General features: G+C 48.1%; 9 protein-coding genes across 9 annotated transcripts; 6 read left to right on the top strand and 3 right to left on the bottom strand.

The window, feature by feature from the left end:
- The first annotated feature begins 857 nt into the window (after positions 1-857).
- Positions 858-3,409, top strand: F9C07_2278321 (glyceraldehyde 3-phosphate dehydrogenase). Its single transcript, XM_071510287.1, has 7 exons — positions 858-1,633; positions 1,751-1,814; positions 1,875-1,888; positions 2,014-2,077; positions 2,159-2,846; positions 2,903-3,073; positions 3,134-3,409. The coding sequence occupies exons 2-7, from the start codon at positions 1,764-1,766 to the stop codon at positions 3,160-3,162; spliced, it is 1,017 nt and encodes a 338-aa protein (XP_071364079.1). The 5' UTR covers positions 858-1,633; positions 1,751-1,763; the 3' UTR covers positions 3,163-3,409.
- F9C07_2278320 (histone deacetylase hda1) lies at positions 3,410-8,797 on the top strand. Its single transcript, XM_041290355.2, has 14 exons — positions 3,410-4,985; positions 5,037-5,325; positions 5,379-5,392; positions 5,452-5,590; positions 5,650-5,762; positions 5,822-5,949; positions 6,011-6,221; positions 6,279-6,438; positions 6,492-6,555; positions 6,603-6,695; positions 6,749-6,831; positions 6,889-6,968; positions 7,018-7,124; positions 7,187-8,797. Exons 1-14 carry the CDS (start codon positions 4,346-4,348, stop codon positions 7,442-7,444), a joined length of 2,379 nt encoding a protein of 792 aa, XP_041143660.1. The 5' UTR covers positions 3,410-4,345; the 3' UTR covers positions 7,445-8,797.
- A 120-nt stretch (positions 8,798-8,917) lies between these two features.
- On the top strand, positions 8,918-9,382 carry F9C07_1889 (bys1-like family protein; the record flags this gene model as incomplete). The annotated part of the gene is made up of 1 exon (XM_041285028.1): positions 8,918-9,382. The coding sequence occupies one exon, from the start codon at positions 8,918-8,920 to the stop codon at positions 9,380-9,382; it is 465 nt and encodes a 154-aa protein (XP_041143659.1).
- An 836-nt stretch (positions 9,383-10,218) lies between these two features.
- On the bottom strand, positions 10,219-11,037 carry F9C07_1890 (putative dephospho-CoA kinase; the record flags this gene model as incomplete). The annotated part of the gene is made up of 1 exon (XM_041285023.1): positions 10,219-11,037. The coding sequence occupies one exon, from the start codon at positions 11,035-11,037 to the stop codon at positions 10,219-10,221; it is 819 nt and encodes a 272-aa protein (XP_041143658.1).
- Positions 11,038-12,064: 1,027 nt separating this feature from the next.
- Positions 12,065-13,154, bottom strand: F9C07_1891 (uncharacterized protein; the record flags this gene model as incomplete). The annotated part of the gene is made up of 2 exons (XM_041290365.1): positions 12,065-12,716; positions 12,775-13,154. The coding sequence occupies 2 exons, from the start codon at positions 13,152-13,154 to the stop codon at positions 12,065-12,067; spliced, it is 1,032 nt and encodes a 343-aa protein (XP_041143657.1).
- A 1,053-nt stretch (positions 13,155-14,207) lies between these two features.
- Positions 14,208-15,395, bottom strand: F9C07_1892 (putative proline racemase; the record flags this gene model as incomplete). The annotated part of the gene is made up of 1 exon (XM_041285022.1): positions 14,208-15,395. One exon carries the CDS (start codon positions 15,393-15,395, stop codon positions 14,208-14,210), a length of 1,188 nt encoding a protein of 395 aa, XP_041143656.1.
- Positions 15,396-16,578: 1,183 nt separating this feature from the next.
- F9C07_1893 (a-pheromone processing metallopeptidase Ste23) lies at positions 16,579-20,223 on the top strand (the record flags this gene model as incomplete). The annotated part of the gene is made up of 2 exons (XM_041290354.1): positions 16,579-17,046; positions 17,128-20,223. The coding sequence occupies 2 exons, from the start codon at positions 16,579-16,581 to the stop codon at positions 20,221-20,223; spliced, it is 3,564 nt and encodes a 1,187-aa protein (XP_041143655.1).
- A 567-nt stretch (positions 20,224-20,790) lies between these two features.
- F9C07_1894 (cleavage and polyadenylation specific factor 5) lies at positions 20,791-21,845 on the top strand (the record flags this gene model as incomplete). The annotated part of the gene is made up of 4 exons (XM_041290353.1): positions 20,791-20,831; positions 20,911-21,162; positions 21,246-21,493; positions 21,559-21,845. The coding sequence occupies 4 exons, from the start codon at positions 20,791-20,793 to the stop codon at positions 21,843-21,845; spliced, it is 828 nt and encodes a 275-aa protein (XP_041143654.1).
- Positions 21,846-23,117: 1,272 nt separating this feature from the next.
- F9C07_1895 (putative extracellular lipase) lies at positions 23,118-24,358 on the top strand (the record flags this gene model as incomplete). Its single annotated transcript, XM_041290352.2, has 4 exons — positions 23,118-23,348; positions 23,422-23,587; positions 23,666-24,002; positions 24,059-24,358. Exons 1-4 carry the CDS (start codon positions 23,258-23,260, stop codon positions 24,356-24,358), a joined length of 894 nt encoding a protein of 297 aa, XP_041143653.1. The 5' UTR covers positions 23,118-23,257.
- Positions 24,359-25,480: the final 1,122 nt, after the last annotated feature.

The raw sequence follows: 25,480 nt of genomic DNA, 5'->3' as shown, positions 1-25,480 counted from the left end.
GTTTCAACAGATCTGCCCTTATCAACTCTGTAAGACATGTTAACCGTAGTTCTCCAAATGGCAAATCAACTGACAGATGAAACACCGGTGGACTGTCAAGTTCAACTGTACTACAATTAATACATACATGCGTGATGGTACGCTGATATGCCGCCACCGTCGTCTGACCTAGCCTGCGAGGTTCTTGGTTCTGAATCTTAATTGTTGGATATTATAGCTTAGTGGTCATGTTACTATACTGATTCACCCTCCGGTTTCATGGGGTTGGAATGGATTAGGGGACCGGATGATAGATGATCTTGTTGATGGGTTAGATTGTCGATTTGGTTTAGTTTAGACGCCATGTACATAAGAGTGTGGGAAAGTCTGGATGGTTTGATGGCTTGATGTCTTGGTGTTGAGTCTACGGTGTACAATGGTGTACTGCGTGTAGCGGCCCCCAGTATGACCAAGATCTAAAGGGCATTATTTTTTAGGCCAGATTGTTTAGATTGAATTAGACTAGCCATGTATAGGTGGATATTATTCAGTATGGCCTGACTATGATATGATAACCACATTAGGTTTATATAATGACGTTTTATGTATTATACACGCATGGGGAGTGATCACTGTTATCAAAATCACTGAAAAAGAGCTAAGACTATTGGTTCAAACCCCAGTACAGTTTCATGCAAAGTTCTAGATGGCGGGATCTAGGTTCCCAACAAGGCAGAAGTATTGAATTGAATTTTTTCTAAAAAGAATAAACAATGGTAAAAAAATTCCAAAGAGATGATTAATTGAAATTAAAAGAGAAAATAAAACCATGACAAGCGCGTGATCCTCATTTGCCTACCGGTGAATCTTTTCAGGAATCAGGAGAGCAGAAGTGGCTTAGAGAGATCGCTAAGCCCATGATATGAGTGTCGAGGGGCAGTGGACCATAGTTGATCCGGTCCGACATCTCGGCCCGGAAACGGAAAGGTCACACCGAGTGCCCCTCATTTTTCCATTGCTTCCATCCATTAAGCTTGGGTGGGATGCTGTGGTCTGTAGTGTTAGTCTGTATGGCCAGATTGTAATTACATCATGCCCCTCTATGGGGATGCCTCAGGTATGGGACCCCAGGGTATCATTTCCCCCTCAATTGCTTGAACTACGGAACAAAGGACAAAAAGATAGAGTAATAGCCGGGATCGTCTTCCTCGTAGCCTAGGTAGTACTGCCCCCTCGATTCCGAAAAACTGGCAAAAGATTCACGAGATGGTAGGATTGAGTACCCGGCATGCTGGATTTGAGGCACGCTCATTGGCCAGACCGGTAGCTGCCGAGGAGAGGCAGAGTCCCAAATATCGTGAGTCTCCTGCTTTGCCCGGTGTATGAAACCGGAAAGGGCTGCTGGGAGCTGGGGAGCGGCGCAAGCCGGGAAAACAGCTGACAAGGACCCATTTCACTCTGGATCTTGAGGAGAGCTGTAGCTTTTGCCCCGTCTGTCCACCCGGTGACTGGATTAGTGACCTGGTCGTTGCGTCAGTCAACATTGCTCTTTTTTTATCTCCCCCTCCCCCGCCGTCCGACTTTTCTCCCCTTTTCTACTCTCTTCGTATACTCACCACTGCAATCACCTTATCCCTTTGTCTTCTTACTTAAAGTGAGTCGTCTCCCGCCCATCATTCCCTTTGGATCTCATAAAGCAGAGCCACTTTCAAGTGCCTACCGTTTCCCTTTCCACACAGATTGACTGACAGCTACCCCGCCACACCAACAGACACATCTAAACAATGGCTACCCCCAAGGTTGGAATCAACGGCTTCGGTCGTATTGGCCGTATCGTAAGTTGTCCATCCGTTCTACATCATCGTAATACTTCATTGAGGCTAACAAGGTAACAGGTCTTCCGTAACGCGTAAGTGATCCAATTCGCCTCCCAGGCTATGGTTGGATTCTCCAGGGTCCAGACCGGTACCCATGGGACTGCCCACTCTAGCCTTTGCTACTGGGGAAAGCTTCTAACCAGGTGTGCTCGTACAGTATCGCCAGCGGTGACGTTGATGTTGTTGCTGTCAACGACCCCTTCATTGAGACTCACTATGCTGTACGTGCCTCTCATGATCGTCTCGGACGGTATCTTCGTTGGAAAATGCCCATGAACTAACTAGATCTCTGCACGCTGTAGGCCTACATGCTCAAGTATGACAGCACCCACGGTCGCTTCCAGGGTACCATCGAGACCTACGAGGAGGGCCTCATCGTCAACGGCAAGAAGATCCGCTTCTTCGCCGAGCGTGACCCCGCTGCCATCCCCTGGGGCTCCGCTGGCGCTGCCTACATCGTCGAGTCCACTGGTGTCTTCACCACCACCGAGAAGGCCTCCGCTCACTTGAAGGGTGGTGCTAAGAAGGTCATCATCTCTGCTCCTTCTGCTGATGCCCCCATGTTTGTTATGGGTGTCAACAACAAGGAATACAAGACCGACATCAACGTCCTCTCTAACGCTTCTTGCACCACCAACTGCCTTGCCCCCCTTGCTAAGGTTATCAACGACAACTTCGGTCTCGTTGAGGGTCTCATGACCACTGTCCACTCCTACACTGCTACCCAGAAGACTGTCGATGCTCCCTCCGCCAAGGACTGGCGTGGTGGACGTACCGCCGCTCAGAACATCATCCCCAGCTCCACTGGTGCTGCCAAGGCTGTCGGCAAGGTCATTCCTTCTCTTAACGGCAAGCTCACTGGTATGTCCATGCGTGTGCCCACCGCCAACGTCTCTGTTGTCGACCTCACCTGCCGTACCGAGAAGGCCGTCACCTACGAGGACATCAAGAAGACCATCAAGGCTGCTTCCGAGGAGGGCGAGCTCAAGGGTAAGCACAATACTGTCTTAGTTGCCCGTATTTTCGATATTTACTTAATTGATTAGGTATTCTTGGATACACTGAGGACGACATTGTCTCCACTGACCTGATCGGAGATGCCCACTCCTCCATCTTCGATGCCAAGGCCGGTATCGCCCTCAACGAGCACTTCATCAAGCTCGTCTCTTGGTACGACAACGAGTGGGGCTACTCCCGCCGTGTTGTTGACCTCATTGGTAAGTCATTCCAGGCTTGAATCTAGGCTTTGCGGACCCTTACTAACGGTTCTCTTTTAGCCTACATCTCCAAGGTCGATAACCAGTAGGAATCAGGACAGAGACCAGAAACTAGAAGTGTTCTATAAACAAAACACTCTAGTCCCCTGACTGTGTCCCAAGTTCCCGGATTATCAGGTCACCACCCCTTGAAATTGACCTGTGGGATAACAAAGTGCCCTGTTGACCGGGGATCTACATATCGCATAAAAAGCATATGATAACGTACTTATTTAATGAAATGATTTGACGTTTATACTGAGTAAAAGTCATACCTAACAAGTGCTTCCTTTCGCTAAATTTGAATACGTCCTAGCGTATTCATCGAGGAGTAGTCTCAATATTAGGTGGTCTAGAATAGTTCCAGGATATCCATATACAGAGAGTTATACTGTCTCGGCTAGCCTTTCAGGGTGATGGGTCCCGGTGAAGTACGGGAAATTCTCGGACGAGCGCAAATAATTCTAGGAAATAGTCATGGCGGGAGATAGACAATTGAAAAACTTTTCAATCTTTATCCTAATTTCCAATTCAATCCGTCTTCGTCACTCATTTGAACCAATATCAAGCCTAATGGTGGTTAGGTTTTCTGCCGTTTGCTGCAAGTGACCTGTTTGGTATCTATGACTAGCTGTAGTCACGTGCGGAAGCTAAGTAAACCACGCTTTTTGGGGCTTCTCCAGGGAGCAGAGTACATAATCCAAGAACTCCTAAACGTGCGCCAAAACACCTCTACTGGTGTGCACGTAGTAGATCAACCTTTATCTGTGGTTCTTCAGGGTTGGTGAGGATTCTATTTCTTTCTCGAACATCTGTCTTGGATTGCCCTGGTCTGGTCTAGCACAAGCTGTCTTCGTCGTTGAGCTTCTAGGCTTTCGAACTACTAGTATTAAGTAGTTCGCTCCACAGTTGTGGTTTGATATCCCTCAACGCCAGCCGCCTTTATCGTTCTGCCTTATGTCCTAGTACAGTTTGTGCCTTTTGTTTCAATCCTTCGTCACTTATTTGTTACTGTACTGTCCATTTTACTCTTTTTTATGTCTTTTGCGCTGAATCCTTATTGGTCACTTGTCGTGTTGTTCTTTTATCGACGGGGTGTCTTGCCCAGGGACGCTCGGGGTCTTGTGAGACTGACGTAATAGCCCAAGACGACAGGCTTGGTTATGGCATGCTAGAGTGAACAGAAGACGTCTACGAGACAGAAATAGACCGACTTGTCTAGGCTTCTGCGCAATGGCTGCGGAAGAGGACGAAGACACTGTCATGGGAGAGGCGGTTACTCATAACCCCAACCCTACTCCCTCGCAGCATCTTACTCATGATGGTGCTAGCCATAGCAATGGTAGATCGGATCCGTGGTTCAATACACCTCTCCTAGGACCACCTCTCAAGTTACCTGTCCAGCCAGCTGCCAGCGTGCGAAACCCTCAACCAGCTGCTGCCGCAGACAACCACACAATGTCACCGCCCAAGAGTCTACCAAAATCAGCTGATTCTGGTGACGCTACGACAGAAGTTCTCGTCCAGTTAAATGACAGTCTCGTTGAGGAAAACTCTGACTGGTCTGAGGGTGAAGATGCCGTTGCCATTAGAGGCCTCCCCATTGCTCAGCTTCCCTCCGGTCTGTGTTATGACGTTCAGATGCGCTACCATTGTGAAGTGCGCCCAACGGCAGATGTCCACCCAGAGGACCCGAGGAGAATCTATTATATTTACAAGGAACTATGCCGAGCTGGGCTCGTTGACGACCCGGAGTCATCCAGACCGCTTGTCTCACGACCTATGAAACGAATTAGTGTCCGCAATGCTACCGAGGAAGAGATATCTCTTGTTCACACGCCGGATCATTTTGCATTTGTTGAAAGCACAAAAGGTAAAAGATAGTTTCGTTTCAAATTATAGACGTCCCTGACTGATTTGACAGATATGACTGATGATGAGCTTATTGCGCTTGAACATACTCGTGATTCGATATACTTCAATAAGTTAACCTTCGCATCTTCATTATTGTCCGTTGGAGGCGCAATTGAAACATGCTTAGCTGTTGCCACACGGAAAGTGAAGAACGCTATTGCTGTTATCCGGCCACCAGGGCACCATGCTGAACATGACAAAACTATGGGATTCTGCCTTTTCAACAACGTATCCGTAGCAGCTCGTGTATGCCAGAAACAATTAGGCGATAAATGCAGAAAGATCCTCATTCTGGATTGGTAAGTAATCCTCAAAACCTGACGCACTGGCTATGAGGTACTGACTGGCTCAGGGATGTTCATCATGGTAAAACATCGACAAACAATGTATCTATGGTACAGGAAACAGATGCTTACACGATATAGGCAATGGTATCCAGAAGGCATTCTACGATGACCCTAACGTCTTATATATCTCACTCCATGTGTATCAGGATGGGAAATTCTACCCCGGAGGGGACGAAGGCGACTGGGACCACTGCGGTACTGGTGCTGGCTATGGGCGGTATGGATTACATTTCAGGGATCTGTTACCGACGCTTCATTGCTAACAATATGATATAGAAACGTGAACATACCTTGGCCGAGCCAGGGAATGGGTGATGGCGACTACATGTATGCCTTTCAACAAGTTGTGATGCCTATTGCACAGGAATTCGACCCCGACTTAGTAATAGGTATGCAAACTATCTTCTGATGGTCCGGAATCAGAAACTTGGGCTCTAATGCGTTATAGTCGCCTCTGGCTTTGATGCCGCTGTGGGTGACGAGCTTGGAGGTTGTTTTGTTACGCCTACCTGCTATGCTCACATGACACACATGCTTATGACTCTTGCAAATGGAAAGGTTGCTGTTTGCTTAGAGGTAAAGATAAACTTACTCTGGTGTCGTGAACAACCATTTGGCCTGACACTGATCGTCGCAGGGTGGTTATAATTTCAGATCAATCTCAAAGTCTGCACTCGCAGTCACGAAGACTCTTATGGGGGACCCACCTGACCGGCTTCATTCAACCTTCCCTTCAAAACTCGCAACGACTACTGTGAGACGTGTCATGATGATCCAGTCACAATTCTGGAGTTGCATGTACCCGAAAGCGCCACAGGAGGAAGGACTCTGGACAGATAGGCTACATGGTAGGTAGAAAAGGCAAGAGCCTAAGTGACTGCATTGGGGTTAACAAAAGTATTTAGATGTTATTCGTGCCTACCAGTCTAAACGACTCTACGAAAACTACAAGCTCACCTCACTTTACATTTACCGAACTGCCATCTCCAGGTCCTTCGAGAATCAAGTTCTGGCCACGCCGAATTATTATCAACGCAATCCACTCCTGGTGATATTCCATGATCCGTTAGTCATATCCCGCGAACTGAAACGATCAAGTTAGCCTGACTTTTCAATAGACCAGAAATCATGGGATTGCCTCATCCCGTTACGAACAAGTTGGAAGCCCACAACTGCTGGCTTGTATGTGAACCCCTATCAGAATGTGCAGAGCATGCTAACTTGAGAAGGCTGATTCCCTGAAGGACTATATCGGATGGGCTGTTGGAAAAGGGTATGCGGTGATGGATGTCAATATCCCAAAGCATGTGACGGTCGAGCCCGTGAGTATCCGCTCTAATTCCATCTCTAGACTTTGATTAACGTGCCTGTCTAGTCCGGGAAGTATGAAGATGAGGAAGAGAACCGCCCTACAGCGACCGAGGAACTGGCTGCGTACCTCTGGGACAACTACATTGAGTGAGTGGGACAAAGACTCCAATGGGTTTGAGACCCAGCAGCTAATAACCGACGTAGACCCAATGAAGCCACGGAAATCTTCTTTCTTGGGATCGGCAATGCTTTCTACGGGGTCGCCAATCTTCTGATCAATAGAGGTAAATGTTTTCGTTTCCATGTGGACAATCATCGCTCATATGGGATCAGATACGTTGTATAAACGAGTGAATGGCGTTGTATCATTCGTTGCCGAAAATCCAGTTCGAGCGATTGCCTCTCATACTCAGGTTTGGCTGTCAAGATGGTACAAAGATGTATGCGTTCCAATCTGTTTGATTTCTTTCCCCGTCCTGAGGCTGTACTAATATGATAACAGAATTCTCTCGTGTTCGTTTCGCACACCCATGGCGTTTGGAACACCGATGAAAACCGACGCAAACCATCGAAGCGCTACGGGCACTTGATCCAGTCAAGTAGGTCAGGATTGAGCGAGATGCTGATGCATCACAAAGAGGAGGTGTTCCAGTGGATCGAGGATCGAGCCGACCCACACGAGAGTGAGGAGACGGAAGAGGAAAAACAGCCACGTCGGTCTCCAACGAAGCCCGGGGAAGCTTTTGCCAAACCGACCTGAACGATGACTCCCTTTTTGTATCAAATATCTTGGTTGGCGGTCAGATATGTTGCATAATAATATTTCTTCTATCGCAGGAAGGATCAATGATGGTTACGCTCGTCATTTGAGTAAAGATAAAATGAACCGAAGTCCCAACATTGTGGCCAATATTTAGGACGTTCAGATGGGGATCTCATCATCCGGAAATGGTCTAATGTTCAGAACCTCTCTTTCAGATCATTGGCCTTTGCGTCGCCTTATAGCTATGACGATCTTAAGAGTAAAGTGAAAAGAAAAGACAAAAATGGACAGAAAAAGAAAACCATGTCATCTGCTGTGCAACTTGAACCGCCATGGGGCTCGAACCGGAGACTTGGTATGAGGGAGTAAGTACCAGTGGTTATCTCTTATTCCAAGTGTATAGCTTGATACGCATGCTGATTGACTGCTTAATAGTGTCTTGGTGATATGACCTGGACATATTCCACTTGGCTGAATATATTATGCAGACCAGTTGTGGCTGTGTATAGTTCAGCGCTCGATTTCCTGGGCCCTACTTTTGGTTGAGCGTTGAGGAGGAATACAACAAACATCGGAAATATACCTATGCTGTATGTGGAGCACTGAGACATTCAAGGGACTGATTGGATCCGTTTCTTCCGTCAGGTCCACAATATTATTTAAATTGGTGGCGTTGCATTGCATGGATGAGTTGTGCCAGTAATTAATTGTTGGCAAAAGATGGGGAGGAGTGCATAAACCAAACCCCATCTGTGCTTTAACTTCCGGGACTTGAATTCTCCACCGCTGCTGGGGCCTAAGGCTCGCTAGTCAGATGACGGCGCCGGATATGACAAGACAGAATCCCCCAAAGTGACCTCATATGCTATCAATAGACTGCCGAAATACGAGACCCGGAGACAAAAATGAGCCGAACTAAATACTTAGTGTACTTGGTATCACCGTCGCTTCCATGCGAGGCGAACTACTGCAATGACCCTGAGACATCGCCAACCAGGCATTGTCAACCCGGATCTAGTCTGAACGACTAATGCATCGCCTCTGGGTACCTCTCTTCGTCTACGGCGGATGTATGCGAGCGATGATACCCCAGATGTAACTGTCTCACTTGGTTTTGCTGAAGGTCTCCACTGTTCGTACAGGGCCAAGCGATCTTTCCCTACTACATTGTCTCAGTTATCATACTTCCGACTCGGGTAGTGACATCAGGTTAGCTAACCTCCGTCAGACCACCTGCCCATCATGACTAGAGCAGGGTACCTTGGGATAAGCGGTGTGGAAAAAGACCCGATAGCATAGCGTTCACTCTCCTCTCTTGAGCCCCAAGAGGAGAAAGGCAAAAAGCTCCCTCTGAAAACCTGGGCCATCAGAAAACCTATAAATGCACGGCCTTGCCACCACCCCAAACCTCACATTCAACAAACATCATCCCTCTCCATCATTTCCTTACTTAACCCAATCCAAGACAAAATGCAGCTCAAAGCCCTCTCCCTCCTGGCCCTGACCCCCCTGGCAGCCGCCGTGGGCAACGCAGTGGTCAAGAACTCCTGCGACCACCCCGTCTACGTCTGGTCCGTCGGTGGCTCCGTTGGTCCCAAGCAGACCGTCGAACCAGGCAAGTCCTACAGCGAGCCCTTCCGCCACGACGATGCCTCCGGCGGCGTCTCCCTGAAGATCACCACCGTCGACAACGGTCTCTACAACGGCAGTCCCCAGCTGAACTACGCCTACACGCTTGACAACGCCGGCGTGTGGTACGACATGTCCGATGTCTTCGGTGACCCTTTCTCTGGCAGCGCAGTGGTCATCAAGCCATCCGACACCTCCTGTCCTTCTATCTGCTGGCCACAGGGCGTTTCACCCGGCGGTAGCCAGGTGAAGGTTTGCCAGAGTAATTCGGATGAGGTCTTGGAGCTTTGTGCCGAGGAGTGTTAGGTTCGTTTTACTTCCTTATTTACGTGTTAGTCTTCCTAGGAAGATGGCTAATGGGTAAGATAGGGTATTGTATGAGGTTGAATGAATCAATTCGTCACGGTTAACAACCTTATGCTATGTTTATGTCTGGGTCATGGGATTGGGTTACTTAATGAATACTGGAAACTATGTGATAATGATGAACTCTGTATGTAAAAGAATTTAGCAAATGAAACTTGCTCTATGCTTCCTAACCTGGTTATACCGGATCAAGTGTATCTTGGATCCGGTCGATCGAATACGAACTACAAACTACGAACTATTTCTCCACGTCGGTTGTGGCTACGAGTATGTGACTAATGGATTGACGGGTTTGGAAGGTAAGTTTGGGCTGATACTTGGTGTAGTAGTGGTGGCTACTTAGAGGCTAGGAAGTATTTTCCGGGCATGGTTTGGGCTCTTACTAGAGTAAATTGGGGATAGGACTTGTGACTATTCTTTAATGGAGGAGTATGTAGACACATTTGGGTGGATATGTCTGGGGGTTATGCGTTGTAGTACGTATGATTGGAAGAATATTCTGTTCAGCTGTTCGGTGTTTCTTCGTCAAACCTGTCTTATTTCTCTACATATAGGATGGTAATATGGGGTATTAAGCTTCCTTTCCTGGCCATATACACCCAAGTATACCGAGTCCAGAGTATGTTCCGGGCAAGTAAAAGGGTATAACATAAGATATAGTCTTGTAGTACTCCATCAGCTAAACGTATACACGACATAAACTCCACAAACCAGCGCCAGTTACCGGAACAAACAACACCCAAGCACAAATCTCAAAACAAACAAAATAAATAGATCTACAATTTCGCCTTCTCCTCCGTAGCCCTCTTCTCCCAATTCTTCTGCGTCACAAAATTAACCGCCATATTCCAAACAGCAGCACCCACCCCCAACGGCGGCGCCAAAAGCAAACACCAAGCCCACCACCTCGGACTCGTCCCCGAAATAGTACCAACAGCCTTCCTCACCTCCCTCTCCAAATCGCTCTTATCCCCATCATTCCAAACAATAACACCCCGCGCAGACTGCGTACCCCGGAACTCAGCCTTCTCCACCTTCCCCTTCACATCACCCTGACTCTTCACCCGATTCTCCGCATCCTCGGCACTCAAATGCGGGTCCCGCGCACGCAGTCTCGCCATCTGCACCTCCGGATCCCTCACCCCGACAACAATCACCGTCCCGCAGATGAAATCCATCCCACTCTCGAACAAAAGCGGGACATCAAGTACCACAGCCCAGTGGCCCCGGATATAATAGTAAAGAAGAGATTTGTAGACTTCCCACCGGACAGCCGGGTGGACGATCTTATTGAGGATCATGCGATCGCGCTTACGCTCCTCCGTTGTGCCGAAGACGCGCCGGCCAAGCGCCGGCCGGTTGAGGGGTCGTTTGGAGCCCGTCGGATCATCTGGCGATTGTGGGAGGAGGAGGTCGGGTGTGCTGGGGCCGAAGTAGTTGACGATTGCTTTGTAGCCGGGTGTTCCTGGTTCGACGACTTGGCGGGCGAGTAGGTCCGTGTCTACTATGGGGATGGAGTAGGGGGGTGAGGAGAGGAAGTTGGAGACGGTGGATTTGCCGGTGGCGATTGAGCCTGTTAGGCCGATTATGAGCATTTTGGTTTGTTGGAGTTCTTGGGTTTTGGTCTTTGGAGTGGTGGTTGGGGTTGGTGAGGAGGGGTAGGGAATTGAGTTGCGGGGAGGTGGGAGGTCGTGTTGTGGTAGGTTTGGTCGAAGGTATTGGTGGAGAGGGCTGTGGATTGTCGATGGAGTGGTTCTGGCGTGGAGATGAGGAATTGTGTATGTTGGAGGAGGTTGAAAGGGTGTGTTCTTGAGGATGGCGGAGTTGGATCGGAGATGTGGGGAGAGCTCGAAAAGGACTCTAACTAACCTCGGCTCTTCTGTTTGTGACACCTGAACTGATACCACCTGATTGCTTATCACACAAGTCTTGAGATCAGGTTCTCACCTTACACTCTGGTACTTACGGCTATGGGTGTTCTACTTAAAGATAGAAATACTGAATTACGAAGTAGACGAGGTCATCAGTGTCGCATTCGTGTGGAGATTACTCATGCTACCCAGACACTCGAAAAAACGCCGCTTGCGATAATCATTTAATAATGGTACATCAAAATGCTAATTGTCTATGTTTTGAGAGTTGCTTCTGAATGAATGGAGATGATATGTCTAGAAGCCTCAATCTTCTAACAAACGGCTCGTCGTCTAAGGTATCCGTATTTAATTTGTCGTGACTTTCATGAAATAGAACCATAGACCCAGGTGATTTGCAGAAGGGGCTGTAGTAATGAGTAGACCTGGCAGACAGAGTAGGCCGTCCGACCGCTGTGGGTTGGGTCCTGGTGGTAGGTGTAGCATGCAATGCCTCCGGTCATACGGCACATCCGACCAGGAACAGACACCTGTATGTCTTAGATAGCCGTCTACCGAATGGTGGCAAAGCCCCGGGTAATGACCGACTGCCATCAGGCCATATCGGCTGTGGACGCGACATATTGCATGTTCAAGCAGACATAGGAATAGTCTGGTTCGGGCGTGGTACGGTAGGGTCCATATGTGTCTGGCTTTTTGACAGAATACCGCGTTCCTCGTACTGGGCATAGCTGCATCACTTTGCCAACAATCAAGATTCAGGCAGACCCTTAGTCGGGTCCTGGTCCTGGCCATTCCAGCCCTTATACGGCCAACCCTTTGGAAGTGAAGAATAAGGAGGGAGCACGTAGCGTCCGGCGCAGTGTCCCTCGTCTGGACAAGATAAATCGCACAGCCCGAACACCTTACAGTAGCACTCTTCGGCAGTGGGACAGTAAACGGGGCCCTTTCCGAAGATCATGTGCCATGAATATTCCATGATGCGCCCACTAAGGTCATCTTCCAGCGGTGTCTCAGCCAACCACTTCCTGAACCGTACATAGTCGCTCTTTGGCCGCTCAAGGACCTTCGATCGCGTGACACCGAATTGCGCACAGCACGAAACCCCAACTTCCTCCGGCACTTCGACGCCAGGGAAGAGCTCCATGAAACCAGTCTTGAAGTACTCGCCTACATGGACGTCGTTACGATGAGTATCAGTAAGCGGGTGGATCTCCCCCGGACATCCGAGAACCCAGGCGCAGCGGAGATTGACGTATCCTTGCTTCAGGAGGTAGGGGAGCTGGAAATTGCGGAGCACGGGGACACCGTCGTAGTAGGGGTCGTCATTGTGCCATTGGAATCTCTGTGGGTGGATGAATAGCATCGCATCGGGGAGGTTTTCGTAGTTATCAATGATATACCTGTGGCAAAGTTAGCCAATTGTGCGCTCACTGCAACATGCGCAAGGGCTTATCTTACGTCAAGTACACCATAGATTCCCTTCCCTTGTTCAGGTCCACCGTCAACTTCGCCTGCTTATCATCCACCACGTAGATACTCTTATGCCATTCAGGAAAGTTATCATATAGCCAGGAGACGTCGTCCTTCATCATACTGGCAACAACCAGGTCCTTCTCAAGAGTCTGCGACTTTGGCACTGACGACGGGGAAGCCTGCCCCGAATGCGAACTTCGCTGTGAACCTTCATAGGAGACTGGATTCTGGGATACAAATTTGCGATGTTCCGACGTCTTCGCGAAGAACAAAAAGTACAAAGCGCCTATAATGAAAATCGTCACCAGAATGGCCTTTTCGCGATTGCGACGGCGTGGACCTTGGACTCCGCCGCAGAATAACATTGTATTGACGATGGGGTAACAACTCGGATGGTTTCGTGAAGAGAATCGAAAAGCTCAGTCGTATTTACAGGGTCAATTGGATCTAGTTCAGGTCGATAGAGCAGTGGTCATGATTGCGCTGTTGGAATTTGATCGGCAGGGGAGCGGAGGATGTGATGGGCAATATGGTGGATGCCGCCGCGGGTCTCGACCGTCCGTGGTATTTCCTGCCCCCTTAAGTTGACTCTGTTTATAACTTAATAATGCGTGTTCCAATCATAGATCATATAGAGTATAGCAGTAAGGACTGCGACGGGTTGGACGGAGTACAGGGGGAGAGGCTGTCAGGCCAGAAGTTGCGACAGGTGGCAGAACATTTGATTTCGTTTGCTAACTAAAAGCTGACCCCCAGCCACAGCCCGCAAGTGGAGCCTGAGGACCCTTGGCCAATATAGCACTACGTAATAAGAACCCATCCTCTTCAACAAATTGTTGAATTTTAATTCCTGAACCCAATGGGAAATTCTAAGTCTTGGGAAGCTATGAATTGGTCCAGTCCTGTTCAATCCTTTGGCGTATTTGTAGTATCTTACAAAACACTAGTATCCAACGCTGATCTACATAGACCAAACTGGCCTCTTTGAGTTGTAGCGTTCTAGGCACATTGTCAAGCGCATTGTTAACAGATCAGCCCTTGCATAGGCCTTGTTTATGCATCCTGTTTCAATTGTTGTCATTATTGCCTCTCCCGCTTCTGTTCTCTTTGTGTTCACGTATAGAGTGTTAAAGATCAATTACAACCGCCAGTGGCTGAATATCATCACAATGGAAGACTGCATTACAAAGGTCAAAATCATGCTTTGGCTGTCCTGATCCTAATTATGTATCTGTTCAGTTTTCAATATCTGCGAGGTCGTTCTTGCCAATGTTGTTATTCATATCTAGATCATGTATATACAAATTGGCTCGATATCCTCGAGTATTCTGTTCACTAGATAAGCGAATATGCCATGAATAACGACACAACTCACAGGTATGTCAACATAAGCCCAAAAAAACATAAACTAGAGCATATCACGATACTACACTGGCCATCGTAAATCCACTACTCGATACCAGATCCTCATCTTCCACCGTGAAGGTCATCGCCCCGGTATAGAAGGCCTCTCCGCCAACTTTCGCAACCACAGAGCGAATACTCTTGCCCTTGGTATCAGTAATAAAATCCTCGCTGGCGATTTCAGCGGTGAACGCCCCGGTTCCGAACTTATTCGACACCAGTGAGTTATACGCCCAGCGCTGCCCAGGCTTCCTCAGGCCCTTTTCATACGCCAACGCCACGCGCGCTGCCACGCAGGATCCTGTAGGCGAGCGGTCGATTTGGCTATCAGCAAAGTAGCAAAGCCCAGTCTCCGTACCATAAGCGTCTCCAGGCTTGACACCTGTTTTCGAGTCCACGATCATCACAGAGTAGAGGAATGAAAGACGAGGATCCTCCGGGTGTTGGATTGCAGAAAGAATCTCTGGGTGTGTTCTGAGATAGGGCAATAGCTTCTGGCTACAGCGCGTAGTAGCATTGAGGTCCGCATTTTTCAAGCTTTTGAACCCGAGCTCTTCGATATCGACGAGAGCGTAGTATGCCCCTCCGTAGCTGAGATCCAAAACGATCGAATCCCTTGCTCCAAGTTCAGGCCAGCGAACTTCCGATGGGATAGGAATTCTCAGTTGCACAGCTGGTGCAAAAGAAGGAACAGACAGAAACGACACCGATCGCGAAGGATCGGATTTCTTTCCATCTGGCGTAGTAGGCACAGTAACCCTGATCAACCCGCACGGTGCGTGAAGGTTAAGCTTAACAGTCTGGCTATCTGCGTCAAACTTCAAGGTCTCTCTTCTCGGAAACACATTCAGGTCATGGGTGTCGACCAGGAACCGGCCCAGTGCAATAGTGGCATGCCCGCACATTGTGGAGTACCCCTCATTATGCGTAAACAGAACCCCGACATCAGCTTCTCCGGACAGCACTAGCTCCGTCTCAGGGATGATGATAGCACCGTACATACCATCGTGTCCACGGGGCTCTAACATCAAGCGTTTGCGAATGTCGTCGTATTGATTCTTCGCTTGATCGCGCTTGGAGAGTAGTGAGCCTTCGAGATTGGGGAAGCCTGAGTAGATGATGCGGGTTGGCTCGCCGGTGGTGTGCATGTCAATGCAATGTATTTGGCGGCCATTGTTCTGTAGTGAGCTGAATACGTCCATTTTTATTGTGTATATGGATGCTGGCAATTAGTTTGAATAGGAGCTGTCATATGTTTTTTTGAATGCAGTGATATGTGGTTATATAGTACTCCATCGGAGGAGGCTTCCGAGCGGAAGGATGTTCCGAATGTGGGGAAATCTATATAATTATACGGAGTATGTACGCCCTTCAAAGTACATTAAAGAAACGCAGAGCTTGAACTCTACTTCTAGAATATAAAGAACCCAGCAAATAATGTAATCTATATCAATACTAGCCTTTCTTTAGCACTACCTGAAGTATTAAAAACCAATATCGGTCATGACTCATCAAGGCAATGGGTATGATCTAAGTTATAAATAAACTAAGATAGTTTAAGGCAAGCTCTCTAATACAACAAGCCAGCTGTGGCATAGGACCATGTAAGGAAGGGAGTGTATAGTTAGTCAGAACCAGATATAAGTGTTATATCGTTCCAAAGAAGTGTGACGTAAATAACAACAAGCTATATTGTATAAACTGGAATTTATGTAAGCCCCAATAAACAATGAGCCCCTGTTCTTGATGGTCACGAGAATATACTACCTGGTTACGTACAGATATTTGCGCATTAAAACTGCTGCCTTCGAAAATAACAAAATTAGGTCCTGATATTGCTGGATTCAGATAGAACATTCAACAGGGTATGTTTGAGCGATGCTCGGTGTCAATAAGAAATGACCATCACTGGTTAATGACCCAGTGTGTAAGACAATTCTGTGGGGGGCTATCTCCTCGTGTCTCGAGGAAACGTATAACGCTGCCTGAACTGGGGTGATGTGCATGCCTAAAAGTATACTAACCCTGATCAGTGATGGTCTGTAGGGAGGGCCCTTTTTTGGGATGCATTTATTATTGTGGGGAGGAAGGTTCACCGCCTGCAAACCGAGGGAATCCCCACCTCACCGCCCTGCCATTAATCATCATCCAATGGTTCCTTGTGTTGAACAGCATCGTTGAAATGTCGTGATCGTTGTCATTCTTTCTCCCAACCTCTTTCTTATTGCTACTCCTGGGCATACCCTATTCTCGTTGTAAAGTTTCTTTGTGGGGACCACTTCCTTACCCAACTGACGTGGACCCGCATTGACCCGGTGGCCACACTCATAAGTTCGCCGCCGGCAGCTCGCTCGAGCGGCCTCTTAAGATAACCCCGTTCTCTGCATGCCTCCAAGGTCCCCGTCTTCTGCAGCCCTCCGCCTGTGGAACGCTAGGAGTCCCTCATTTTCAACTCCAGTTTATCGCTCTATTGCAAATTCCGGCGCCCTTGCGGCGATCGTCTCTCCTTCTTCGATATCGCCACGGTTCTTCTCCCACCGCTCTCCCTGGTCATCCCGTGTGTGTACTCATCATTCCCATCTCTTGTCAATTCGTGCTCCATTCTCTACCAGAACCGCAGCCATGGCCTCGATAGAACGCATCACGGAGAATTTGGACAAGCCGGAGTTGGATGACCGCTCGTACCGCGTCATTCGTCTCCCGAATAAGCTGGAGGCCCTTCTTGTTCATGACCCGGATACGGACAAGGCAAGCGCGGCCGTCAATGTTAATGTTGGTAATTTTTCAGACGCAGATGATATGCCAGGCATGGCTCATGCTGTTGAGCATCTGCTTTTCATGGGAACAGAAAAGGTAGGTTAGATCATGCGGGCGTGCTCACCCTGCCCTCTTCTTGAGTGCATGACCGGTAGCTAACCCGTGCCATGATCATAGTATCCCAAGGAAAACGCATACAACCAATATTTAGCATCCCATTCTGGATCGTCTAACGCTTACACCGCTGCCACGGAGACGAACTACTTTTTTGAAGTGTCTGCCACTTCGGAGTCGAGCGATGGGTCTTCGAGTGGCAACAGCACCCCGACAAATGGGACAACCCCTACCGGACAGACAGAGAGCTCTAAATCGCCGAATAGTAGTAAACCGTCTCCTTTATATGGCGCTCTCGATCGCTTTGCGCAATTTTTCGTGGCACCGCTTTTCTTAGAGTCAACGCTGGACCGCGAGCTGAGGGCGGTAGATTCTGAAAACAAGAAGAACTTGCAAAGCGATCTGTGGCGTTTAATGCAACTAAACAAGTCTCTCTCGAATCCTGCCCATCCCTATCACCATTTCTCCACCGGCAATTTGCAGACGTTGAAAGAAGAGCCGCAAAAACGCGGGCTGAACGTTCGCGATGAGTTCATCAAATTCTATGAGAAGCATTACTCATCTAATCGGATGAAGCTGGTGGTTCTGGGGCGTGAAACATTGGATGAAATGGAGCAATGGGTTGGAGATCTCTTTGCTGGCGTAAAGAATAAGAATCTGCCACAAAACCGCTGGGACGATGTTCAGCCTTGGTTAGCCGACGATATGTGTAAACAGGTTTTTGCCAAGCCTGTAATGGATACTCGTTCGCTTGACATCTACTTCCCTTTCCTAGATGAGGAGCATATGTATGAGTCCCAACCAAGCCGATACATTAGTCACTTGATTGGCCATGAGGGTCCCGGCAGTATTCTGGCCTATGTGAAGGCAAAAGGTTGGGCCAATGGCTTGTCTGCTGGTGTTATGCCTATTTGCCCTGGATCTGCATTTTTCACTGTTTCGATACGGTTGACAAAGGAGGGTTTACGGCAATACCGTGAAGTCGCGAAGGCAGTATTTGAATATATTGCGTTGATCAAGGAACGGGAGCCCGAGCAGTGGATCTTCGACGAAATGAAGAATCTAGCAGAGGTCGAATTTCGGTTCAAACAGAAGACGCCCGCCAGTCGATTTACTAGTCGCCTGAGTAGCGTCATGCAGAAGCCATTGCCCCGGGATTGGTTGCTTAGCGGCTCGCTCCTGAGGAGCTACAACCCGGAGTTGATTAAGAAGGCACTGTCGTACTTGCGCGCCGATAATTTCAGAATGGTTGTCGTTGCTCAAGACTACCCAGGAGACTGGGACCTTAAGGAGAAATGGTACGGCACCGAATACAAGGTCGAGGACGTCCCGAAAGACTTCTTGGGTGAGATTCAAGAAGCCTTGAAGAGCACCCCGGAAACTAGGCACTCTGATCTGCACATGCCCCATAAAAACGAATTCGTTCCCACCCGGCTCTCTGTGGAGAAGAAGGAGGTCTCGGAGCCAGCAAAAACCCCAAAGCTCATTCGCCATGATGATCAGGTACGACTCTGGTTCAAGAAGGACGATCGGTTTTGGGTGCCCAAAGCCACTCTCCATGTCACTCTCCGGAATCCATTGGTGTGGGCCACCCCCGCAAACCTTGTGAAATCAAAGTTCTACTGTGAGCTTGTCAGAGATGCTTTGGTAGAATATTCCTACGATGCTGAGCTTGCCGGGCTAGACTACAACCTGTCTGCCAGTATTTTTGGGCTTGATGTGTCGGTTGGCGGATATAACGACAAAATGGCAGTGCTCCTTGAGAAAGTACTCACTAGCATGCGTGACCTTGTTGTCAACCCTGACCGGTTCCATGTCATTAAGGAACGCTTGTCACGAGGATATAAGAACGCGGAGTATCAGCAGCCGTTTTATCAAGTTGGCGACTACACACGGTATCTGACTGCCGAGAAAGCATGGCTCAATGAGCAATATGCTTCTGAACTAGAGCACATTGAACCCAACGATATCTCGTGCTTCTTCCCCCAGTTGCTCCGCCAGAATCATATCGAGGTGTTAGCGCACGGTAACTTGTACAAAGAGGACGCCCTTCGGATGACGGATTCCGTGGAGAGCATTCTTCAGAGCCGTCCCTTGCCCCAGTCTCAATGGCATGTGAGACGCAACGTGATCATCCCTCCTGGGTCCGACTTTGTCTACGAGCGGGCACTGAAGGATCCCGCAAACGTCAATCACTGCATAGAATATTATCTGTTTGTCGGAAACATGACAGACGACGCTCTCCGAGCTAAGCTTTTGTTGTTCGCCCAAATGACTGACGAGCCTGCGTTCGACCAACTCCGAAGCAAAGAGCAACTGGGGTACGTCGTTTGGAGCGGTGCACGTTATTCAGCCACGACCATCGGTTACCGAGTCATTATTCAGAGTGAACGCACTGCTCAGTACCTGGAATCCAGAATCAATGCATTCCTGAGCAACTTTGGTAAGGCCTTAGAAGAGATGTCCGATGAAGAATTTGAGGGCCACAAACGGAGTGTCGTCAACAAGCGCTTAGAGAAACTTAAGAATCTTGGCTCCGAGACCACTCGGTTCTGGACCCATGTTGGTTCTGAATATTTCGACTTCCTGCAGAACGAGTCCGACGCTGCTAACGTCCGGACTTTGAGCAAATCCGACCTTATCGAATTCTATCAACAGTATATTGCTCCCGAGTCGACCACACGGGGTAAGCTTTCAGTGCACTTGAAGGCTCAAGCTGGCGCCGATACCACAGAGCCCAATGAGCAGAACTCTACGTTATCGTCGCTACTTGCCAAGCAGTTGGAGGCTGCCGGGTTTGCTGTCGATAACGATCGTCTGAAGATCGCAATTGGAAAACTTGATATTTCCGCTGGCAACGAGGGTCAGATCTTGGCTTCTCTTAAGACATTCCTTGCCTCTGAGGTGAATCTGTCCGAGGAGCAAATTAAGCCGGTCCTTGAACAGGCCGAACAGAACATAGGCTTGCATTTGAAGCAACTCGGCCTTGAGTCTGACAAGGAAGGATTCGTGGCGAATGGCGTCGGAAAACTCGCAGAAAAGCAGCACCCGACCTTTATTACCAATGTTTCCGAGTTCAAGGCGCGCCTTGCTGTCAGCGCTGGCCCCAGCCCAGTGACGGACTTGAGTGAATATGAGGACTTTGATGCTAAGCTCTAAGAGTAGAATCTAAGAGCTATATTCCCCTTTTCTCTTAGACATAGTCAATCTGTATAGATTCAGCATTGAACATGTGGGTGTTGGGTGGATGATGGGTAAGGCATCGGTTGGGGTTATTGGAGCTATGGGGATCTTGGTATGTACGTAGTAGATCCATTTATAAACCACGCGGTTCAGATAACGATACAACATTATTCATTGCTCGCTGAATATTTTAAAACAATCCGGATTTAAGGAATAGTGGAAAGAATTGCAGACACTTTGTTTTCCCATAGATAATCGAAAACTGGACGTATATGGACTGATGTGCTCTGTTTCTGTCGAACATCGGTGTAAATGGCGCCCTCCTCTTCGGGGCGGTGGAATGTTTTCGCGGGGCGAGTCTGAGGGCCATAACAAAGCTAACTTACTCCATCCACTTCTCCGTCAGTGCTCCGGTAGACCTCCGCCGCATCGAAGTTGCGACTGAACGCAGCCGCGTCAAAATTCACTCAATTTCCCAGTTATTTGAAATTCAGCTCGCACGCATATTGTACCTCTCATTTCTGAAAACAAATAGTCGCTAAAATGTCAACTACCACGGCGACGGCGATGCAAAGCTCTCGCCCGTATGTCTCTGCTTCGTCCATCGAGCCTATCTACGACTTCTGTCCTCACTGGCGGTTACTAATATTTCATTCCTTGCAGGCCTATCATCCCTAAAGATTTCTCCGCTCAGCAACCTCAAACAATTCGTCTATATCCACTTTCCAATTACACATTCGGCACCAAGGAAACGCAACCGGAGGAGGACCCCTCAGTCCTGGCCCGTCTAAAGCGCCTTGAGGAGCATTACGACCAACATGGCATGCGACGGACTTGCGAAGGTGTTCTTGTTTGCCACGAACATAACCATCCTCATGTGTTGATGCTACAAATCGCCAATGCCTTTTTCAAGCTGTACGTGTTGTCTTAGCTACACCGACTACCGTGGTCTGCAGTGTGATATACCACAGAGAACCGTAGACTGACTATCAACTTAGTCCCGGCGACTATCTTCACTTCGAAGACGATGAGGTGGAGGGTTTCAAGAAGCGACTAAATGAGCGCCTTGCGCCTGTCGGTTCGCAGTTCTCAGGAGAAGGTGTCAACGAGGACTGGGAAATCGGCGACACACTTGCGCAATGGTGGCGGCCGAATTTTGAGACCTTCATGTATCCCTTCCTGCCTGGTCATGTTACCCGGCCAAAGGAGTGCAAAAAGTTGTACTTCATTCAGCTGCCTAAGAAGAGTGAGTCTCGAGCCTCGATTCTTGTCCCTGTTATGTTGGACCTATCTGACTCCCTCCCTTTCCAGAGGTCCTCTCAGTACCGAAGAACATGAAGCTTCTTGCTGTGCCGCTGTTCGAACTGTACGACAACACCGCCCGTTATGGTCCGCAACTGTCGGCTATTCCTCACCTACTGTCTCGCTATAACTTTGAATTTGTGGATGAGAACGATAACGTCGTCGCCGCGACCCCGGGTACACCACTGCCTGAAGGCCAGATCCCTAAGACTAAGGTCCTCGCAGGAGACAATGAAGGGCAGGACGAAGGAATGGCCGACTACACCGGAGACACAACCGAGAATGGAGGACAGTGAGGATTGGCCTGGCCCGAGGGTGAGTACATATATGCGTTGCTCGACAATTGGACGTTAGTCTGTTTGCGTCCCGTTGATTGCCGTTTCTTCGAAGATATGATGAGTTTTATTATTGGCCGGCGTTTTATGGAGCGGGATGTTCTCTGTTGTATTTTTCCGATAATGATCCATCCTTTCTCCAAAACATTACAAAATAAAATGGTATGCATAGAATGCTGAGCATCAGATAACGAGTGCACACCAACCACCCGATCCGACCTGGAATCTACAGCCCCTGCAGGAAGCATCTGCAGCTATACGGAAGGAGAAACAGGGACGACTAGTGATTCATCGTCGCGTGTCCTCCACATATGTCGGTCCTTAATAGCACTAAATACACCAAAAATCTCCCAACAATACTACTGTCACACCGCAGTAAACCCCAAACCCCATACCACGAATGGATGAGAAAGACAGTCCTAAAGTCAACCTGACTGGATCCTCTCCCAAAGTAGCACCTACTAGTAGACCAAAATGTGCTCACTCAATGCCGCGGACTCGTTTAACTAATATCGAGGAAACGGAATCCTTCCGAAGGGGGAAATGTCGGCGATATGACAACAGTTTATCAACGCTCCATCGCCAAGATCCCTCGTTGGTTCAAACAATCCCCTACGGCTGAGATAGCCCAGTGATAAGCACTAAGTACATCTACGGAACGGAGCAGAAAAGAAAGGATCATCCCAAGACAAAACGAGCTAACAAGAGCCGTTCATTGGTCCCGTCCACCCCTGGGACCTGAAGTGGCTGTTCGTCAACCGTTAGGGTAAGGATTTGGGAAAGTCCCCACTAGCGAACCCATGGGCAGGGATGGGAACTATAAACTTGGCGCAGGGACGCGGGCTACTTAGCTTCTCTGTCGTATACACTTTGCGAAGAATTCTTACATTGTAGCTTCCATGATCTGTGGTCTTGGTTTCTGATTCGTTCCTATTACCGTGGCCTAAGCCTCTTCACACTGCCGATCTTCAATCTTGTATTGACCTGCCTTTTCCTATTGTTTTAGCTTTATTGCCTGATGCTCTGGGATACACTACGGTTTATCTTGGCAGATGTGATCTGTGTATCCCACCGGAATACCGTTGAGGAGTTTAACCTCCTGGTGTGGGGGCTACGGTAGTTGGGCTCGGTGACTGCTGCCTGTCTGTGTCTAGGTATATAAGGTTGTTTACGGGTTCCATGGATACCTCTGGATCGGTTTGAAGAAGGGATAAACAGCAGGTCTGAGTACCTCCGGCGTTGTGGTATCACAAGGGCTAAATTCTGGGTTCATAGGGCTTGCCTTCTGTCCCTTGGACCTGTCCTCTCATTTCAATTGGCTTTTTTCCTTTGTTTAATACATATATTATTCTTTTTTGTATAATATTCGCGCAATGCACCATCTCGGCAAAGTTTTGACGGCTTTCGCGGCCTGTGCAGGCCTGGGCGTTGCTGCCCCTTCTTCGGCTCAAATAACCCCTAGAGGTGAGTGCCGAATGCTACCCCTGTATATGGGGTATCTGTCATATGAGACATCAGATTTTAATGATGAATTCAGAGGTTTCGCCGCAATTCCTCCAACAGCTCACCCTATACGCACAGTATGCGGCAGCAGCATACTGCTCCTCCAACACCAACTCCCCGAATACAAAGCTCACCTGCTCTGTTGGGAATTGTCCTCTTGTCGAGGGAGCGAACACCAAGACTCTGGCTGAGTTTGAAGAGTACGTCTGACTGACTTACCACAAGCACCTATGCATCCAACATCACCCCAAACCAGCTAACATACGAACCAAAAACAGCAACAAAGCCTTTGGCGACGTAGCCGGATTCCTCGCCGTAGATGAGTCAAACCAGCAGATCGTTCTCTCCTTCCGAGGAACCAGGTCGATTGAGACCTGGGCTGCCAACGTCCAGCTCATAAAGGAGGATGTCGATGAACTCTGTGACGGATGCAAAGTGCACACCGGCTTCTGGAAGTCCTGGGAGTCGGTAGCTACCGCTACGTTGGATGGTGTGAAGAAGGCCCATCAGGCTTACCCTGGGTTCAAGCTCGCCGTGACCGGACATAGTTTCGGTGGTGCGGTTGGGACTCTCGCGGCGACTGTTTTGCGGAATTCGGGATCTGAGGTTGCATTGGTGAGTGTTTCTCCTGGTTTTATGGTATGAGTGTGGTGCTAACACAAAGGGAATAGTATACCTATGGATCTCCTCGTGTAGGAAATCAGGAATTCGCGGACCATGTCTCAGGACAGGGATCTAATTTCCGTGTTACTCATTCCAATGATATCGTTCCTCGATTGCCGCCTCGTCTGCTCGGGTATCATCAGACTAGTCCCGAGTATTGGATTCCCAGTGGCAACAATGAGACTGTTGGCACGGCGGATATCGAGATGATTAATGAGGCGGACTCTGATATGGGAAACGCTGGACAGAAGACGCAGAGCATTGAGGCGCATAAGTGGTATACTGATCATATCTATGAATGTAAATAGATATCGGTCATTTCATTCTTGACACTTTCTTGACCTTAATCATATCTAATAAACCATATCAACGATATCAATGATACTTTACAATAGATGGAAAGCTGACCTACAGTACTGTGTATATTTGACACCAATACATATCGAATACCGTGATACTCAATATGGAATATAGCTGATCAAAGATCTTTAATTGGCAAATTGCCGGCAATATAACCCTCATAATCGCACCATTGCCAATGCTCCAAGAAGAATCGCTGAGTCTCCGGGACAAACGGAAGTGATTCATTATGTCATCAAGTTCGTAAGACATGGAGATCATGCCATTAAGAAGTGATAGTTAACAAGGGTGATGTCTTGTTAAGACTAGGAGATTGTTGGCTGTGTTTGCTGCGATATATATCATTATGTGCTCGAATTCGGAGTATACCTCTATAGGATATAGAGAAATAACTATATATGGGTGGTTTTCTGGGTTCTAGCTATTATACAGCCACAAGATATGGAGGTATACTCCATCAATAGTGCTGGCTAACATATAGCCACAGGATATGGAGATATACTTCACACATAGGTGGGTTTCTTGGATGTCAGAAAAGAAGATTAAAGGAGCGAGTATAAAACTCAAGGGCATAAATTCACAGTTTTAACAGATATACTAATATTTCCTTTGTTTGATAGGAGAAGTGACAAGAATGACCCCAATAGTCACTCAATAAGTTGTCACTTAGCTTCACTTAGCTATTGTAATTACAGCCTAGCTCTATTAACTGTTGAGTATAGTAGTGGAGCGCATTTTCCTCTCCTGGTTACTGTATAAATATCTATCACTAAATTTGTGCTCTAAACATATTCATATTTACTTAAAAAAAAAAACCCCCATATAATGAATTGGCAAGATAAGTAACTTCAAGAATACTCAACTGCTAGGCAGATCAAGACACAAAGACACTTATATATCTCACAACAATCGTAGGATATACCAATGCTTATTCTGGTGATCTCCGAATGACCAGAACAATGTAAAGCACTTTAGCACTAGTCTTATTCAGAAAGTGTTCACTTCATCAAAGCAAAGTGTCTGGTTTAAGGTAAAGTGTTTGTAAGGTATACTTCAAGTTAGTGACAAAA

Source organism: Aspergillus flavus, chromosome 2, assembly GCF_009017415.1.
Source record: "Aspergillus flavus chromosome 2, complete sequence".
NCBI lineage: Eukaryota > Fungi > Ascomycota > Eurotiomycetes > Eurotiales > Aspergillaceae > Aspergillus > Aspergillus flavus.
Note: the sequence above shows the minus strand (reverse complement) of the source record. Positions and strands in the feature narration are given on the sequence as shown.